This window comes from Mobula birostris, chromosome 6 (assembly GCF_030028105.1).
Source record: "Mobula birostris isolate sMobBir1 chromosome 6, sMobBir1.hap1, whole genome shotgun sequence".
Taxonomy (NCBI): Eukaryota; Metazoa; Chordata; class Chondrichthyes; order Myliobatiformes; family Myliobatidae; genus Mobula; species Mobula birostris.
The window spans coordinates 41,951,857-41,970,803 of NC_092375.1; the positions used below are offsets into that span (position 1 = coordinate 41,951,857).

At 42.1% G+C, this 18,947-nt stretch overlaps 1 protein-coding gene across 11 annotated transcripts in view; it reads right to left on the minus strand.

Moving 5' to 3' along the window:
* Positions 1–18,947, minus strand: part of spag17 (sperm associated antigen 17) — a 287,464-nt gene that overhangs the window by 216,176 nt on the left and 52,341 nt on the right. For 10 of the 11 annotated variants that reach the window (XM_072260331.1, XM_072260332.1, XM_072260334.1 and 7 more), the window contains exons 10-13: positions 13,111–13,245; positions 12,443–12,515; positions 3,672–3,778; positions 891–1,028 (exon numbers count right to left, since the gene is read on the minus strand). In XM_072260331.1, coding sequence (XP_072116432.1) covers positions 891–1,028; positions 3,672–3,778; positions 12,443–12,515; positions 13,111–13,245 — 453 coding nt within the window. Of the gene's footprint in view, positions 1–890; positions 1,029–3,671; positions 3,779–12,442; positions 12,516–13,110; positions 13,246–18,947 lie in introns of those variants that run through there. The other variant, XM_072260338.1, reaches the window with a different exon arrangement.

An 18,947-nucleotide genomic window follows, 5' to 3' on the forward strand; every position in this document is an offset into this window, starting at 1 on the left:
CTGATTAAGGACACTTTCCTGAACACATCTGGCAAACTATTTCTCTTCTAGTCCTTTTACAGTCAATATGTGGGAAGTTGAAATCACCTACTATCACAACTTTATATTTCTTTCAACAGTCTGAAATCTCTATGCATATTTGCTCTTCAAAATCCCGCGAACTGTTGGGTGGTCAAAAATATAATCCCATTAATGTGGTCATACCTTTCTTTTTCCTCAGCTCTACCCATAAAGCCTCACTAGACAAGCTCTCCAGTTTGTCCTGTCTGGGCACTGCATGACATTTTTCCTGACTAGTAATGCCACTCCTACCTCTTTAACCCCTCCCACTCTATCACATCTAAAACACCAGAACACCGAATCATTGGCCATTCCTGATCCACCTACAGCCAAGTCTAACTATTAGCTACAATATATAATTCCACATGCTGGTCCATGCCCTACGCTCATCTGCCTTTCCTACAATACTTCTTGCATTGAAATATATGCAGCTCTGAGTGTTAGTCGCACCACATTCCACCTGTTGAGCTCTGACTTTGAATGTAGGCTTAACAACATCTTTCTCCACAACCACTCCACTATCTGTTCTGGCACTCTGGTTTCCATTTACCTGCAACTCTAGTTTAAACTCTGCCCCCTCCCATTCAGAACTAGCAAACCTTCCTGCTAAGATATTTGTGCCCCTCTAGTTGAGGTGTAAACTGTCCCTTCTGTACAGGTCACACCCTCCCTTGAAGGAAGCCCAATGATCCAAAAACCTGAAGCCCTCCTTATTGACTTCTATTATCATTTTATTGTTACCAAATAAAATAGTAATTTCAGTAACTGTTAAGGATTATATTGCAAGTATTTCCCCATTTGAAATGTTGGTATTTGGAACATTTTGATACCTGCTTATCATCTTCAGACATGGAGAGACTAATCACAGTAGATAGTAAGTGATCTGCCAGACTCTGATCCAGTCCATCTTTCCGTGATTTAGGAGCAAGTTCACTTGGAGGAGTTAGACTTTCTTCTGTTGCCACAACCTAAGTATTACAAAGAGATCAATGCTCATAAAGTGTTTTGGTAACTATCTTGGAAAATAACTGTTTTACTATATTGTAGTCACATTAGAAAGCAATTTTCATTATTAGGGTAATTATCTTTAATGATTATGTTCTAATAATATATTAAACAATAATAAGTAAAGGTGTATTTTTGCATTATAAGTCTTTTTTTTCTTGTTGTACTGATATAGGTAATTCAAAAGCTTGTTAAGTAATAGTCGTGAAATCCTATGTCTGGGGATAGAGGAAACATCCGAAGTACATACAAGAATTAGTCTATATGCTAGAATTCTCTCATAGGGCCTGTTGTACACTCTCTCCATTCACTTTATACACCCTCCTCAGAATTAAAAGGCCAAAGGCCACTCTGGCTAGATCAGATGACCCTTATGCTCAGTAGCTCAGGATGATATTATTTTATAGCACGGATTAGCCAGCAAAGAATTATGATGTCCACAAAACGTCTCTGGATACAGAGGACAGCATGAAAGTTCCACAATGCCACCTACCCCATCCCACCCCACCCCAATTTGGCTTAATTTGAAACATAATTAAGAAAAGATTACAAATTAAGCCAAAACATTTAAAAATACAATTAAAGTTTTCTAACTTGCTCTTCTTCCCTCCGTCCTTGTAATCCCTTTTCAGATGAATAGGCTTTGTGCAAGCCTAACTCAGAGTAGGTTCTGAGAGAAAATTCCCAGTGTAAATGTTAAGGAATCTCAAGCTCCTCTTCCATTGTTGGAGTTCTATGGCAACTCCAGCAGCACACTGAAGCTCATCTGTTAATGGAGCTCAGCCAACAGGTTTGGGACTACTGCATTTGTGCAGGAGATCTGAAACTTATGCATGTGGAAAAACAAAGGCATTTCCACGTACAAACGTAGAAATTTTACTAGTGGTGCAAGAAACTGCCTGAAAAATCCTGCAAAGTAAGGGAGATTAAAGTGCTTCCAGTGTACCACCTAGGATTAAATTCCTCGAACTTGTTAGTAGACCATAACCACTTTCTATTTAATATTGTCAGCTTGCTGCATGCAAAAAGATGTTGTCTCCAGTCATTTAGAGTAAATGCAAGACTATGGATGTTGTTTTAAACTAAATAAAAAAATCAAAAAAAAAGACAATTTTAAAAAAGGTGCATATACTGAAATCAGGAATAGAGTCAGACAATGCTGGAAATACTTAGCAGATGAGGCATCACCCATGGGAACAGAAAATTTTAGGTCGGAAACCATTCATTAATCAGCAGCACCATACATACACGTTGTAAAGTAATGGGATGGATAAGCAGTTCCTTTTTATACTGCTGCAACAATCCCAGCAGAACAATGCTGGAGCGTATAATGAAAATCAAAGTTGCACATTACCTTAGCAGAAGAAATTAAACATCCAAGAGATTCATTAGAAACTCAAAAGTTGAAGTAGTCTACAATATTAATGCAACCAAAATATTAATGTAGCTAAAAGAAAAAGGATTCAGTAACTTCTCCTCAGCTCTTCTGCTCATAACTCAGATTAAGAGTAACTGCACATCATATAAAGCACTGGTCAAACCACAGTCGACTATTGTGAGAAGTTATGGGCCCCATATATAACAAAGTTTGTGCTGGCACTGGAGTGGTTCTAGAGGTTTAAGAGAATGACCCTGGGAATGAAAGGGTTAGATTATAAGATGTGTTTCATGGTTTTGGGCCTGTACCATTTGAATCTAGAAAAATCAAAAAATCTACAAAATACTGAAAGGCCTAAATAGAGTGAAGAGGATGTTTCCACTAGTGGAAGAGTCCAGGACCAGACTACACAGGCTCAAAATTGAAGAGAATCCCTTTAGAACAGAGATAAGGAAGAATTTCTTAAGCCAGAGTGTGGCATATCTGCAGAATTCATTGCCAGGGATGCTATGGAGGTGGAGTAATTAGGTGTTTTTATAAGGGTGTCAAAGGTTGTCAGGAGAGGGCTAGAGAATGGGGCTGAAAGGGGAAAATAAATCACTTATGACTGAATGGTGAAGCAGGCATGATGGACCAAATGGCCTAATTCTGCCCCTATGTTTTATGTTTTTATAATATTGAGGAACCAAACAAAGGAGAACAACAATAATATTTGGGGCCTTACTAATGTTTTATGTCTCTGAAAGACAGAGCAAATAATGCAAAGTTTTCCCTGCATTTTCTTGGAACAAAACCTTTCTTTAATCTTGACAACCAAATGTAAATGAGATTAAAAGCTTCAGAATCAGAATCAGATTTATTATCACCAGCATGTATCGTGAAATTTGTTAACTTAGCAGCAGCAGTACAGTGCAATATACAAAGAAAAAAATAAATAAGTAAATTAATTACAGTAAGTATATGTATATTAAATAGATTTAAAATAGTGCAAATCAGAGATAATATATAAAAAAGTGAGGTAGTGAGGTAAACTAACCTTTCTAAAAAGTAAACATTAGTTTACCATAAGGTTTCCAGTGTGTGAATATTGAAATAAACATCTCAGTCAAATATCAATCCAATTTAATTGTAAGTGCTAAATACTAATATTATACACAACACACACACACACTCTCAGAGTATATACCTATATGTTATTAAAATTCATGATATGCCGACAGATACGAACCTGTTCCAGTATACAGTGTAATATTAAAGGCACGGAGAGACTCTCCAAAGGCACTAAGCTCATTAAATCATTGTAGTACCTCATATCAACCCGCAAACTTGAAGAATCTACATATAAAACAAAAACATTATTTCTTATATTTGCAAGATAGTGACACATTATTCAATAAAAATACTTTGAAGTAATTGCAATCTTTTGACTTCCTATATTTAGATCTTAAAATGTGCAATTTCTCCTAAAAATTCAACTTAAAAATGAAGAGTGGGAATTTTAATGTACGAGGGGTGATTGATAAGTTCGTGGCCTAAGGTAGAAGGAAATGAGTTATTGACTTCGAACTTTCTGCATAATCATTCAAAGAGTTGATCTGTATGTGCATGTAACGAGAGCTGTATAACTCATCTCCTTCTACCCTAGGCCACGAACTTATCAACCACCCCTTGTAAAACTGGCTTGCTTTAATGAGTTAAGTAAAAAAAAAAGAAAGCAATGTTGTTTTATGTAGGAAAGTAATTAAATTTGTACGTTTCTGTATCTCTTGGTTGCAAGCATCTTTTGTGAAAAGACTGAGGAGTCTCAAGTTTGTTTCACTTGGAGCCTACCGCAAAACAATGATGTATTAAAAAATCTTACTCAAAAAGGTCAACAGTTAACTAATGTAGGTATAATACCTCCTTGGCACAATAGTAGATCATGATCTCATGACATTGCTACTCATGATTGTTCCCAGTTTGTTCAGAATGGTACAAACATCTCCTCCACAATCTCCATCAGCACAGGTACACCACAGGGATGTGTTCTTAGCCTCCTACTCTACTTGCTTTTTTCACCTATGACTGTGTGGCTAAGTACAGCTCCAACACCATATACAAGTTTTCTAATGACATCACTGTTGTGGGCCTTTTATCAGAGGTGGTGATGAATCAGGATACAGGAGGGAGTTTGAAAATTTGGCTGAATGGTGTAATTACAACAACCTCTCACTCAATGTCAATAAGACCAAGGAACTGATTGTAGTCTTCAGGAGACGGAAACCAGAGGTCCATGAGCCAGTACTCATTGGAGGATCGGAGTTGGAGATTGTCAGTAACTTTAAATCTCAGAGGACCTGTCCTGGACACATCATATAAATAACAAAGGACCCAGCCCCAATCCCTGTGGCACACCACTAGTCACAGGCTTCCAGTTAGAGAGGCAACCCTCTACTACCACCCTCTGGTTGCACTTGAATCTCAGGGGGACCAATATTCTTGCAGGTAGGTTTACTAGAGTTGTTGAGAGTGGTTTAAACTAATATGGAAGGGGGATGGGAATCAGTATGACAAAGCTGAGGATGAGCCAGCAGGTTTACAGGTAGATGATGGATGTAACATGAATGTAAGGAAGGACAAACCAATAATTGGATACAAATGCAGCTAGAGCAAAGAGTTAAATTATACCACAGAGGCAAAATTCAAAAGGGTGAAGAATGCGGGATTGAAGGTATTGTATTTAAATGCGCGTAGCATTCTGAATAAAGTGGACAAACTTGCGGCACAATTAAGAGATTGGTCAGTATGACGTTGTGGGCATCACTCAGTCATGGTTGAAAGAAGGCTATAGTTGGAAGCTTAACATCAAAGGACAAACTTTATATCGAAAGGACAGATAAGAAGGCATAAGTGGTGGTGTGGTTCTGTTGGTAAGAGATGGAATTACATCTTTAGAAAGAAGTGTCATAGGGTCAGAGAATGTTGAATCTTTGTCAGTGGATTTAAGAAACTGCAGGGGTAAAAAAACCATTATGGTAATCATATATAGGCCTCCAAAAGCAGCTAAGATGTGGGGCTGAGATTGCAAAAGGAGCTGAAAAAGGCAAGTAATAAGGGTTATGACACAATTCTAAGGATGGACTTCAATATACAAGAGGATTGGGAAAATCAGGTCGATGTCAGATCGCAAGAGAGGGAATTTGTTGAATGCCTAAGGGATGGCTTTTTAGAGCAGCCTGTGCTTGAGCCTACCCGGAGAACGGCCACCTTAGACTGAGAGTTGTATAACAACCCATCTTATTAGGGAGCTTAATGTAAAGGAACCTTAGGAGACAGTGATCATAATATGATTGAATTCATACTGCAATTTGAGAGGGAAAAGCACAAGTCACATGTATCAGCGTCGCAATGGAATAAAAGGAATTACAGAGGCGTGAGAGAGGACTTGACCAGATGGATTGGAAGAAGATGCTGGCAGGGATGACGGCAGAGCAGAAATGGCTGAAGTTTCTGGGAATAGTTCACAAGGCACAGGATAGATATGTTCCACAGAAGTTGCTCTCATATAGTAGGGGTGGCAACTGTGACTGACAAGGGAAGTTAGGGTCTGCATAAAAGCCAAGGAAAGGACATATAAGGTAGCAAAAGTGAGTGGGAAGTTGGATGATTGGGAAGCCTTTAAAATCTAGCAAAAGAAAGATAACTAAAAAGCTACAAGAAGGGAAAAGATTAAATATGAGGGCAAACTACCCAATAATATAAAGCAGGATACCAAAGTTTTTTTTCAGTTATTTAGAGAGTAAAAGGGAGGTGAGAGTTGATATTGGAAAAATGGAAAATTATGCCGGTGAGGTAGTAATGGGGCATAAAAAATGGCAGATAAACTCAATGGATACTTTGCATCTGTCTTCCCTGTGGAAGACACTAGCAGTGTGCCAGAGGTCCGTGAGTGTCAGGGAGCAGGAGTGAGTGCCATTGCTACTCCAAGTAAAAAGTACTAGGCACACTCGAAGATCTTAAGGCAGATAAATCACCTGGACCAGATGGACTACAACCCACATTCCTGAGAGAGGTTGCTGAAGGGATAACCGATGCATTGGTCATAATCTTTCAAGAATCACTTGATCCTAGTATGGTACCAGAAGACTGGAAGATTGTAAATGTCACTCCACTCTTTAAGAAGGGAGGAAGACAAAAAAAGGAAAATTACAGGCCAGTTAGCCTAACCTCAGTGGTTGGGAAAGAATTGGAGTCTATTATTAAGGTTGAAGTTTCGGGGTACTTGGAGCCTAATGATAAAATAACTCAAAGTCAGCATGGTTTCTGTAAAGGTAATCTGTACAGAATCCATGAAGTTGATGTTGCTTTGACTCACTCCTATAGATTCTATGTCTGTCTCCTGAGTAAATACAGACGCAAAAGACCTATTTAAGATTTCCCCCATCTCTTTTGGCTCCATCTTCCAGAGGACCAATTTTGTCTCTTGCAATCCTTTTGCTCTTAACATATTGGTAGAATCCATTTGGATTCTCCTTCACCTTGTCTGTGAGGGCAATTTCATGCCGTCTTTTAGCTTTCATTTTTAAGTATTCTCTTGCATTTCTTGTACTTCTTAAGCACCTCATTTGTTTCTACTTGCCTATACCTGCTATGATTCTCCTTTTTTCTCTTAACTAGGACCTCAATAGCTCTTGAAAACCAAGGTTCCCTAAACCTGCCATCTTCACCTTTTATTCTTTGTACTCTCAAAATTTCATTTTGAAGGTCTCCCACTTTCCAAGTCCACCTTTGCCAGAAAACAGCCTGCCACAATCCACACTTGCCAGATCATTTCTGAGGCCAATCTTTGATGCTATTTCTCCAATTTAGAATCTCACCCAGCGGTGCAGACCTATCTCTTTGTATATTTACCCTCAGGTTAATGGCATTGTAATCTTAGGATGCAAAGTGTTCCCCCAAACAAACGTCTGTCACCTTCCTCGTCTCATTCCTTAATAGCGTATCCTGTATTGCACACTCTCTCGTTGGAACTTCTACGTACTGATGAAAGAAACTTTCCTGAACACATCTGACAAACTCTTATCCCATCTAGCCCTTTCACAGTATGGGATACACAGTCAATATGTGGAAAGTTAAACTCACCTACCACAACAGCCTTATGTTTCTTGCAACAACGCAAGCTCTTTACAAATTTGTTCCTCTAAATCCCTACGAATTTTTGGGTGGTCTGTAATATAGCCCAATTAACATGGTCATACCCTTCTTATTTTTCAGCTCAACCCATAACATCTCATTAGTCAAGTTCTCCAGTCTGTCTTGACTGAGCACTGCTGTGACATTTTCTCTGACTCATAACGTTACCCCTCCTCCTTTAATCCCTCCTCCTCTGTCATGCCTAAAACAACAGAACCCCAGAATATTAAGCGGCCAGTCCTGTCCCTCCTGCAATCAAGTCTTACTAATGGCTACAACATCACAATTCCAGGTGTTGATCCATGTCTTGAGCTCATCTGTTTTTCCTACGGTACTACTTGTATTGAAATATATGCAACTCAGGACATTAGTTGCACCATGCTCAACCTTTTGATTCTTAATTTTGTCTGAGATTTTCTTCCACAACCTCTCCACTGGATCAGTACTTAGAGCTATGAAGTGGTAGCCATTACAGAGACTTGGATGGCTCAGGGACAGGAATGGTTACCCCAAGTGCCGGTTTTAGGTGTTTTAGAAAGGAAAGGGAGGGAGGGAGGCAAAAGAGGTGAGGGCGTGGCACTGTTGATCAGAGATAGTGTCATGGCTGCAGAAAAGGTGGACAACATGGAGGGATTGTCCACGGAGTCTCTGTGGGTGGAGGTTAGGAACAGGAAGGGGTCAATAACTACTGGGTGTTTTTTATAGGCCGCCCAATAGTAAGAGGGATATCGAGGAGCAGATGGGGAAAGAAATCCTGAAAAGGGGTGATAAAAACAGAGTTGTCGTGATGGGAGATTTTAATTTCCCAAATATTGATTGGCATCTCCCTAGAGCAAGGGGTTTAGATGGGGTGGAGTTTGTTAGGTGTGTTCAGGAAGGTTTCTTGACATAATATGTAGATAAGCCTACAAGAGGAGAGACTGTACTTCATTTGGTATTGGAAAATGAACCTGGTCAGGTGTCAGATCTCACAGTAGGAGAGCATTTTGGAGCTGGTAATCATAACTATATCTCCTTTACAATAGCATTGGAGAGAGATAGGAACAGACAAGTTAGAAAAGCGCTTAATTGGAGTAACGGGAATTATGAGGCTATCAGGCAGGAAATTGGAAGCTTAAATTGGGAACAGTTGTTCTCAAGGAAAAGTACGGAAGAAATGTGGCAAATGTTCAGGGGATATTTGTGTGCGGTTCTGCACGGGTATGTTCCAATGAGACAGGGAAGTTATGGTAGGGTACATGAACCGTGGTGTACAAAGGCTGTAATAAATCTAGTCAAGAAGAAAAGCTTACAAAAGGTTCAGAGCTGGGTAGTGTTAGGGATCTAGACAATTATAAGGATAACAAGAACGAGCTTATAAAGGAAATTAAGAGAGCCAGAAGGGCCCATGAGAAGGCCTTGGCGGGCAGGATTAAGGAAAACCCCAAGGCATTCTACAAGTATGTGAAGAGCAAGAGGATAAGATGTGAAAGAATAGGACCTAGCAAGTGTGACAGTGGGAAAGCGTGTATGGAACCGGAGGAAATAGCAGGAGTACTTAATGAATACTTTACTTCAGTATTCACTACGGAAAAGGATCTTGGTGATTGTAGTGCAGACTTGCAGCAGACTGAAAAGCTTGAGCATGTAGATATTAAGGAGGAGGATGTGCTGAAGCTCTTGGAAAGCATCAAGTTGGATAAGTTGCCAGGACCAGATGAGATGTACCCCAGGCTACTGTGGGAGGTGAGGGAGGAGATTGCTGAGCCTCTGGCGATGATCTTTGTATCATCAATGGGGACAGGAGAGGTTCCGGAGGATTGGAGGGTTGCAGATGTTGTTCCTTTATTCAAGAAAGGAAGTAGGGATAGCCCAGGAATCTACAGACCAGTGAGACTTAATTCAGTGGTTGGTAAGTTGATGGAGGAGATTCTGAAAGGAGGGATTTATGAACATTTGGAGAGGTATAATATGATTAGGAATAATCAGCATGGCTTTGTTAAGGGCAGGCCGTGCCTTACGAGCCTGATTGATTTTTTTGAGGACGAGACTAACACATTGATGAAGGAAGAGCAGTAGATATAGTGTATATGGATTTCAGCAAGGCATTTGATAAGGTACCCCATGCAAGGCTTATTGAGAAGGAGGCATGGAGTCCAAGGGGACATTGCTTTCTGGATCCAGAACTGGCTTGCCCACAGAAGGCAAAGAATGGTTGTAGACGGGTCATATTCTGCATGGAGGTCGATCACCAGTGGTGTGCCTTAGGGATCTGTTCTGGGACCCCTTACTCTTTGTGATTTTTATAAATGACCTGGATAAGGAAGTGGAGGGATGAGTTAGTAAGTTTGCTGATGACACAAAGGTTGGAGGTGTTGTGGATAGTGTGGAGGGCTGTCAGAGGTTACAGCGGGACATTGATAGGATGCAAAACTGGGCTATGAAGTGGAAAATGGAATTCAACCCAGATAAGTGTGAAGTGGTTCATTTTGGTAGGTCAAATATGATGGCAGAATATAGTATTATGGGTAAGAGTCTTGGCAGTGTGGAGGATCAGAGGGATCTTGGGGTCCGAGTCCATAGGACACTCAAAGCAGCTGCGCAGGTTGACTCTGTGGTTAAGAAGGCATACGGTGTATTGGCCTTCATTAATCGTGGAATTGAATTTAGGAGACGAGAGGTAATGTTGCAGCAATATAGGACGCTGGTCAGACCCCACTTGGAGTACTGTGCTCAGTTCTGGTCGCCTCACTACAGGAAGGATGTAGAAGCCATAGAAAGGGTGCAGGGGAGACTTACAAGGATGTTGCCTGGATTGGGGAGCATGCCTTATGAAAGCAGGCTGACTGAACTCGGCCTTTTCTCCTTGGAGCGATGGAGGATGTGAGGTGACCTGATAGAGGTGTATAAGATGATACGAGGCATCGATCGTTTGGATAGTCAGAGGCTTTTTCCCAGGGCTGAAATGGTTGCCACAAGATGACACAGGTTTAAGATGCTGGGGAGTAGGTACCGAGGAGATGTCGGGGTAAGTTTTTTACTCAGAGAGCGGTGAGTGCGTGGAATGGGCTGCCAGCAATGGTGGTGGAGGTGGATATGATAGGGTCTTTTAAGAGACTTTTAGATAGGTACATGGAACTTAGAAAAAATAGAGGCCTATGGGTAACACTAGTAATTTCTAAGGTAGGGACATGTTCAGCACAACTTTGTGAGCCGAAGAGCCTGTATTGAGGGCTGTAGGTTTTCTATGTTTCTATGTTTTCTATTTTTCTAATTGCTCTGTCACTCCAGTTCCCATCCCCCCACAATTTTAACTTACACTCCCTCATGCAGCATTAATAAACTTTCCCGCTAGGATATTACACCCCTCCAGATCAGGTGCAAACTGTCCCTTCTGTACAGGCCCCACCTTCCTCCGTAGAGAGTCCAATGATCCAAAAATTTTACGCCCTCCCTTCTACACCAACTCCTTAGCCATGTATTAAACCATATAATCTTCCTAGTTCTAGCCTCATTAGCACATGGCAAAGGTAGCAATCCTGAGATCACAACCCTGGACGTCCTGCCCTTTAACTTGGCACCTAACTCGCAGAACTCCCCAGGCAGAACCTCATCACTCATCCTACCATGTCATTGGTACCAGCTGGCTGTTCACCCTCCCAATCCAAATTATATTGAAGGTAGTAAGAAACCAAATAATAAAGATTGGTTAAAGTTGGTGTTGCTATCTAATCCAGGCCCGTTAGCACACAATTACATGTATTAAGCTTATGTTTTGCAAAAAATATTCAGGCATAAGTCAAACTGGGATCTTTGACTTTGTATTTTAGTTTCATTTGATTACAAGGCAGTGGGAAGTTGCATATGTAGATAGTAGTACACAAGGTATTTGATCCAGAATGGAATTATTATTTTCAGTTTTGATTTTGAGTGGTCTCTCTGCAAGTCTTCAGAACCAGAATCAGGTTTATTTTCAATGATGTGTGTTGTTTTGCAGCAACAGTATAGTGCAACACATAAAAATTATTGTAAGTTACTAAAATTAATTATGCAAAAGGTGAATAACAATGTAGTGTCCATGAGCTGATGGACTGTTCAGAAATATGATGGTGGTGGGGAAGAAACTGTTATTAACATATTAAGCCTCAGCCTCCTGTACCTCTTCCAATGGTAGTAACATGAAGAGGGCATATTCTGGATGGTTAGGCACAGCCTCTTGAAGATGTCCTCCATGCTGTGGAGTGTTGTGCACATGATGGAACTGGCGGGGTCTACAACCCTCTTCGGCCACTTGTGATCGTGTGCATGGCAGGCTCCATACTATGCCGAGATGCAACCAGACAGAATGCTCTCCATTGTACATCTGTAGAAATTTGCAAGAGTCTTTGATGACATACCAAATTTCCTCAAACTCTTGGCAAGTGTGCCTTCTTTGTCACTCCATGCGTTGGGGATCCCCTATGATGTTGACACTCAGGAACTTGAAGCTGCTCACCTTTTCCACCACTGATTCCTCAATGAGCACACTGGAATGCACTTTCCCAACTTCCTGAAGTCCATTATCATTTTCTCAGTGTTGCAGACATTGAGTGTCAGGTCAACAATCCATTTTTCTTGGCTATTGGATGTACCCCTTCAGCGCTGTTACTCTCACTATGGTGCATTTAGATAACTTTTTGATTAAAATATGGAATTAATTTGCCATAGGAGGAATTAAATTGACAAGGTATTAAAGAAAATCATTACTAAAATTCCCAAGGTGGGAAACTCTGGGCTAAAAATATAACTTTTACCACTCGGAAATATAATTTAAAGCATTTTCACCAGACAGCTTAAAGATTTACATACCTTGCTCAAGATAAGATGCCAAGTTGGCTGAGGAAAGTTTCTCCCTGCTGACAGAAGAGTAAAGTGCATGTACCTGTAGGAGTATCAATCAACCAAAAAAACTCAAATAAATTTTACATGCTTTATCTCCCTGTGTAATTGCTTTATTTTCTACAGGACTGTGCAAAAGTCTTAGGTACCATAGATAGATAGATAGGTATGTCTAATACTTTTGCACAGTAATGTATAGTGTAGAGGTGGTAATCCATCATAGTTTTTCCTGCCCTCTGATTCTTTTAATCTGTTGCTATTTCCTCCAGTATTATCTATTGACTCTTTCTTTGCCTTTTTCTTAGAGTCAAACAACATGGAAACAGATCCTTCAGCCTAACTGCTCCACGCTGATCAAAATTCCCATTTGCCTGCATTTGGTCCATATCCTTCTAAACCTTTCCTATTAAATGTACCTGTCCAAGTATCTTTTAAATGTTGTTAATGTACCTGTCTCAACTAATTCCCCTGGAAGCCGGTTCCATATCCTAATCACTCTCTGGATGAAAATGTTGCCCTTCAGGTTTCTATTAAATCTCTCCTCTCTCATCTTAAACTAATGTCCTCCAGTTCAGTAGTTGAGTAATATATTCAAAGTACCTATCATCAATAAAAAAAATCTCAGATTATTGCTTTACCTCTTCATCTTTTAAAGCTCCAGGAACAGTAATCAACTTGATATTGAGCAGATAATTCTGATATTGCCGTTTCCAGTCTTCACAATCATAAATCATGGTGGCAATATCTTCAAATATCACTGTACCAAGCTCCAGCTGACAAGAAAGAATTAAGATTGTATTCAGAAATGTACCAATAAAATAAAGCACAATAATTACAAAATACTATGGTCTTTGAGCAATCTTACAATGACAAATTGTGTGTTTTTGTTTGCAGGATTATTTCAATGCTCTGGTGAATAGCATTCCATCCTCTATTCCTGAATAAACACAAGTTCAACCAAATTCTGTTACCCTCACACTGTGAAAACAATCCAATTATGCTTTGGAAAGCAAAGAATGAAAGAGAAAAAAAAGAACATGACGAATGGAGTCAATTTAAATATATGTCACTGCTTTTAAAACAGAGAAAGTGGTAATGTAGGGTTATTAGGAATGAAACACAAAGGGAAAGCAAAATATAATTGCACATCTTCAGTTAGCATCACTATCCATGCTACACTGAAGCAAACTATATATTTCAAACGTAAAAGCCTGTCCTATTGTTTTGCAAATACTACCAGAAACCTGCTAACAACATATATTTGAGGGCAACCCCCAGCATGATCCAGTGGGGAATAAGAAATGTTATTCAATTAGTTGGTATTTACGTCCCACATAAGACATCAGTGTCAGAATTAGGTTTATTATCACTGCCATAAAGTATGTTGTGAAATTTGTTATTTTGTGGCAGCAGTACGTTGTAATACATAGCAATAAAAACTTTAAATTACGATAAGTATATATAAAAAGAAAATTAATTTAAATTAGTGCAAAAAGAGAGGAAAAATACTGACAGCAATACACATCAAAGTTGCTGGTGAATGCAGCAGGCCAGGCAGCATCTCTAGGAAGAGGTGCAGTCGATGTTTTGGGCCGAGACCCTTCGTCAGGGCTAACTGAAGGAAGAGTTAGTAAGACATTTGAAAGTGGGAGGGGGAGGGGGAGATCCAAAATGATAGGAGAAGACAGGAGGGGGAGGGATGGAGCCAAGAGCTGGACAGGTGATTGGCAAAGGGGATATGAGAGGATCATGGGACAGGAGGCCCAGAGAGAAAGACAAGGTGGGGGGGAACCCAGAGGATGGGCAAGGGGTATAGTCAGAGGGACAGAGGGAGAAAAAGAAGAGTGAGAGAAAGAATATGTGCATAAAAATAAATCAGATGGGGTATGAGGGGGAGGTGGAGCATTAGCGGAAGTTAGAGAATTCAATGTTCATATAGTATTCATGGGTTCATTGTCCATTCAGAAATCGGGGGGGGGGGGAAGAAGCTGTTCCTGAAACATTCAGTATGAGTCTTCAGGTTCCTGTATCACATCATTGATGGTAGCAATGAGAAGAGGGCATGTCCTGGGTGATGGGGGCCCATAATGATGGATGTCACCTTTTTGAGGCATCGCCCTTTAAAAGTGTCTTGGATACTAGGGAGGTTAGTGTGTCCTGAATATTAAGGAGGTTAGTGCACAAGATGGAGCTGGTTGAGTTTACGACTTTCTGTAGCTTTTTTCCGATCCTGTGCAGTAGCTACTCCATACCAGATGGGTAATGCAAAAGTTAGAATGCTCTCCATGGTAGCATACATAGAAATTTGCAAGTGTCTTTAGTGACGTACCAATTCTCGTCAAACGCCAAATGAAATAAGGCTGCTGTCATGCCTTCTTTGTAATTGCATCAATATGTTGGGTCCAGGATAGATGGTCAGAGATGTTGACACCCAGGAACTTGAAACTGCTCACTCTTTCCACTTTGAATCCCTCAGTGAAGACTGGTGTGTGTTCCCTTGACATACCCTTCCTGAAATCTACAATCAATTCCTTGGTCTTACTGACATTGAGTGCAAGGTTGTTGCTGCTACACCACTCAACCAGCTGATCTATCTGGCTCTTGTACACTTCCTCATCACTATCTGAAATTCTGCCAACAATTGATTCATCAACAAATTTATACATGGCATTTGAGCTGTGCCTACCCACACAATCGTGGTGGTAGAGAGAGAACAGCAGTGGGCTAAGCATGCATCCTTGAGGTGTGAAGTGTTGCTTGTCAATGAGGAGCTGATTGTTTTTTCAATTCCCACAAACTGTGACCTCCTGGTGAAGAAATGTTGCAGAGAGAGGTACAGAGATCCACATTTTTGAGCTTGTTGATTAGAACTGAGGGTGTAATTGTGTTGAACACTGAGCTATGTGTAAGCAGCAGCCTGACCCGTATTGTTATTGTTCAGACGATCCAAGGCTGAGAGGAGAGCCAATGAGATTGCATCCACTGTAGACCTATTGTGATGAGAGGCAAATTGCAGGGCTCCCAGGTCGTTGCTTAGGCAGGAGCTGATTCCAGCCATGACCAATGTCTCAAAGCACTTCATTACAGTAGATGTGAGTGGGGCTGGGTGATAGCCAGTGAGGCAGCTAACCCTGCTCTTCTTGGACATTTTCTGGGTATCAAAGGAAATGTCCTTTAACATTTCCTGGCACTCATCCACAACAGACAGGTCTAAAATGAAAACCAATGCATCCTTGGAACTGGCACTTCAAGCATCTCACGTACCTGTGGAACCATTCGGTTCCTGAACCAACTGGCAACCTCCTCATTGCCACTCCGATCACTTGCACCAAAATTGATTTTTTTGTTCTGTTTTTTTCTTTTATAAATGTTGTACAATTTATGTTTAATGTATGTTTTTCTTATTAATGTTCTCAGATGATGCTTTGTTCCTGTGATGTTGCTGCATGCAAGTCTTTCATTTCATCTGTGCATGTACAATGGCATACAAAAGTTTGGGCACCCCAGTCAAAATTTCTGTTACTGTGAATAGCTAAGCGAGTAAAAAATGAACTGATTTCCAAAAGGCATAAAGTTAAAGATGAACAACAGGAATTCTGCAGATGCTGGAAATTCAAGCAACACACATCAAAGTTGCTGGTGAATGCAGCAGGCCAGGCAGCATCTCTAGGAAGAGGTGCAGTCGACGTTTCAGGCCGAGACCCTTCGTCAGGACTAACTGAAGGAAGAGTGAGTAAGGGATTTGAAAGTGGGAGGGGGAGGGGGAGATCCAAAATGATAGGAGAAGACAGGAGGGGGAGGGATGGAGCCAAGAGCTGGACAGGTGATAGGCAAAAGGGGATACGAGAGGATCATGGGACAGGAGGTCTGGGAAGAAAGACAAGGGGGGGGGACCCAGAGGATGGGCAAGAGGTATATTCAGAGGGACAGAGGGAGAAAAAGGAGAGTGAAGGAATGTGTGCATAAAAATGAGTAACAGATGGGATACGAGGGGGAGGTGGGGCCTTAGCGGAAGTTAGAGAAGTCGATGTTCATGCCATCAGGTTGGAGGCTACCCAGATGGAATATAAGGTGTTGTTCCTCCAACCTGAGTGTGGCTTCATCTTTACAGTAGAGGAGGCCCGTGGATGGACATGTCAGAATGGGAATGGGATGTGGAATTAAAATGTGTGGCCACTGGGAGATCCTGCTTTCTCTGGCGGACAGAGCATAGGTGTTCAGCAAAGCGGTCTCCCAGTCTGCGTCGGGTCTCGCCAATATATAAAAGGCCACATCGGGAGCACTGGACGCAGTATATCACCCCAGTCGACTCACAGGTGAAGTGTTGCCTCACCTGGAAGGACTGTTTGGGGCCCTGAATGGTGGTAAGGGAGGAAGTGTAAGGGCATGTGTAGCACTTGTTCCGCTTACACGGATAAGTGCCAGGAGGGAGATCAGTGGGGAGGGATGGGGGGGACGAATGGACAAGGGAGTTGTGTAGGGAGTGATCCCTGTGGAATGCAGAGAGAGGGGGGGAGGGAAAGATGTGCTTAGTGGTGGGATCCCATTGGAGGTGGCGGAAGTTACGGAGAATAATATGTTGGACCCGGAGGCTGGTGGGGTGGTAGGTGAGGACCAGGGGAACCCTATTCCTAGTGGGGTGGCGAGAGGATGGAGTGAGAGCAGATGTACGTGAAATGGGGGAGATGCGTTTAAGAGCAGAGTTGATAGTGGAGGAAGGGAAGCCCCTTTCTTTAAAAAAGGAAGACATCTCCCTCGTCCTAGAATGAAAAGCCTCATCCTGAGAGCAGATGTGGCGGAGACGGAGGAATTGCGAGAAGGGGATGGCGTTTTTGCAAGAGGCAGAGTGAGAAGAGGAATAGTCCAGATAGCTGTGAGAGTCAGCACGCATGCAGAACCCGTTGACTTTATTAACTTTGCCTCCAACTTTCACCCTGCCCTCAAGTTTACCTGGTCCATTTCCGACACCTCCCTCCCCTTTCTAGATCTTTCTGTCTCTGGAGACAACTTATCCACTGATGTCTACTATAAGCCTACTGACTCTCACAGCTATCTGGACTATTCCTCTTCTCACCCTGTCTCTTGCAAAAACGCCATCCCCTTCTCGCAATTCCTCCGTCTCCGCCGCATCCGCTCTCAAGATGAGGCTTTTCATTCTAGGATGAGGGAGATGTCTTCCTTTTTTAAAGAAAGGGGCTTCCCTTTCTTCACTATCAACTCTGCTCTTAAACGCATATCCCCCATTTCACGTACATCTGCTCTCACTCCATCCTCTCGCTACCCCACTAGGAATAGGGTTCCCCTGGTCCTCACCTACCACCCCACCAGCCTCCGGGTCCAACGTATTATTCTCCGTAACTTCCGCCACCTCCAACGGGATCCCACCACTAAGCACATCTTTCCCTCCCCCCCCCCCCCGCATTCCACAGGGATCACTCCCTACACAACTCCCCTGTCCATTCGTCCCCCCCATCCCTCCCCACTGATCTCCCTCCTGGCACTTATCCATGTAAGCAGAACAAGTGCTACACATGCCCTTACACTTCCTCCCTTACCACCATTCAGGGCCCCAAACAGTCCTTCCAGGTGAGGCAACACTTCACCTGTGAGTCGACTGGGGTGATATACTGCGTCCGGTGCTCCCGATGTGGCCTTTTATATATTGGCGAGACCCGACGCAGACTGGGAGACCGCTTTGCTGAACATCTACGCTCTGTCCGCCAGAGAAAGCAGGATCTCCCAGTGGCCACACATTTTAATTCCACATCCCATTCCCATTCTGACATGTCCATCCACGGCCTCCTCTACTGTAAAGATGAAGCCACACTCAGGTTGGAGGAACAACACCTTATATTCCGTCTGGGTAGCCTCCAACCTGATGGCATGAACATCGACTTCTCTAACTTCCGCTAAGGCCCCACATCCCCCTCGTATCCCATCTGTTACTCATTTTTATGCACACATTCTTTCTCTCACTCTCCTTTTTCTCCCTCTGTCCCTCTGAATATACCTCTTGCCCATCCTCTGGGGTCCCTCCCCCTTGTCTTTCTTCCCGGACCTCCTGTCCCATGATCCTCTCGTATCCCTTTTGCCTATCACCTGTCCAGCTCTTGGCTCCATCCCTCCCCCTCCTGTCTTCTCCTATCATTTTGGATCTCCCCCTCCCCCTCCAACTTTCAAATCCCTTACTCACTCTTCCTTCAGTTAGTCCTGATGAAGGGTCTCGGCCTGAAATGTCGACTGCACCTCTTCCTACAGATGCTGCCTGGCCTGCTGTGTTCACCAGCAACTTTGATGTAAGTTAAAGATGACACATTTCTTTAATATTTTAAGCAAGAAAACTTTTTTATTGCCATCTTTTACAGTTTCAAAATAACAAAAAAGGAAAAGGGCCCGAAGCAAAAGTTTGGGCACCCTGCATGGCAGTACTTAGTAACATCCCCTTTGGCAAGTATCACAGCTTGTAAACGCTTTT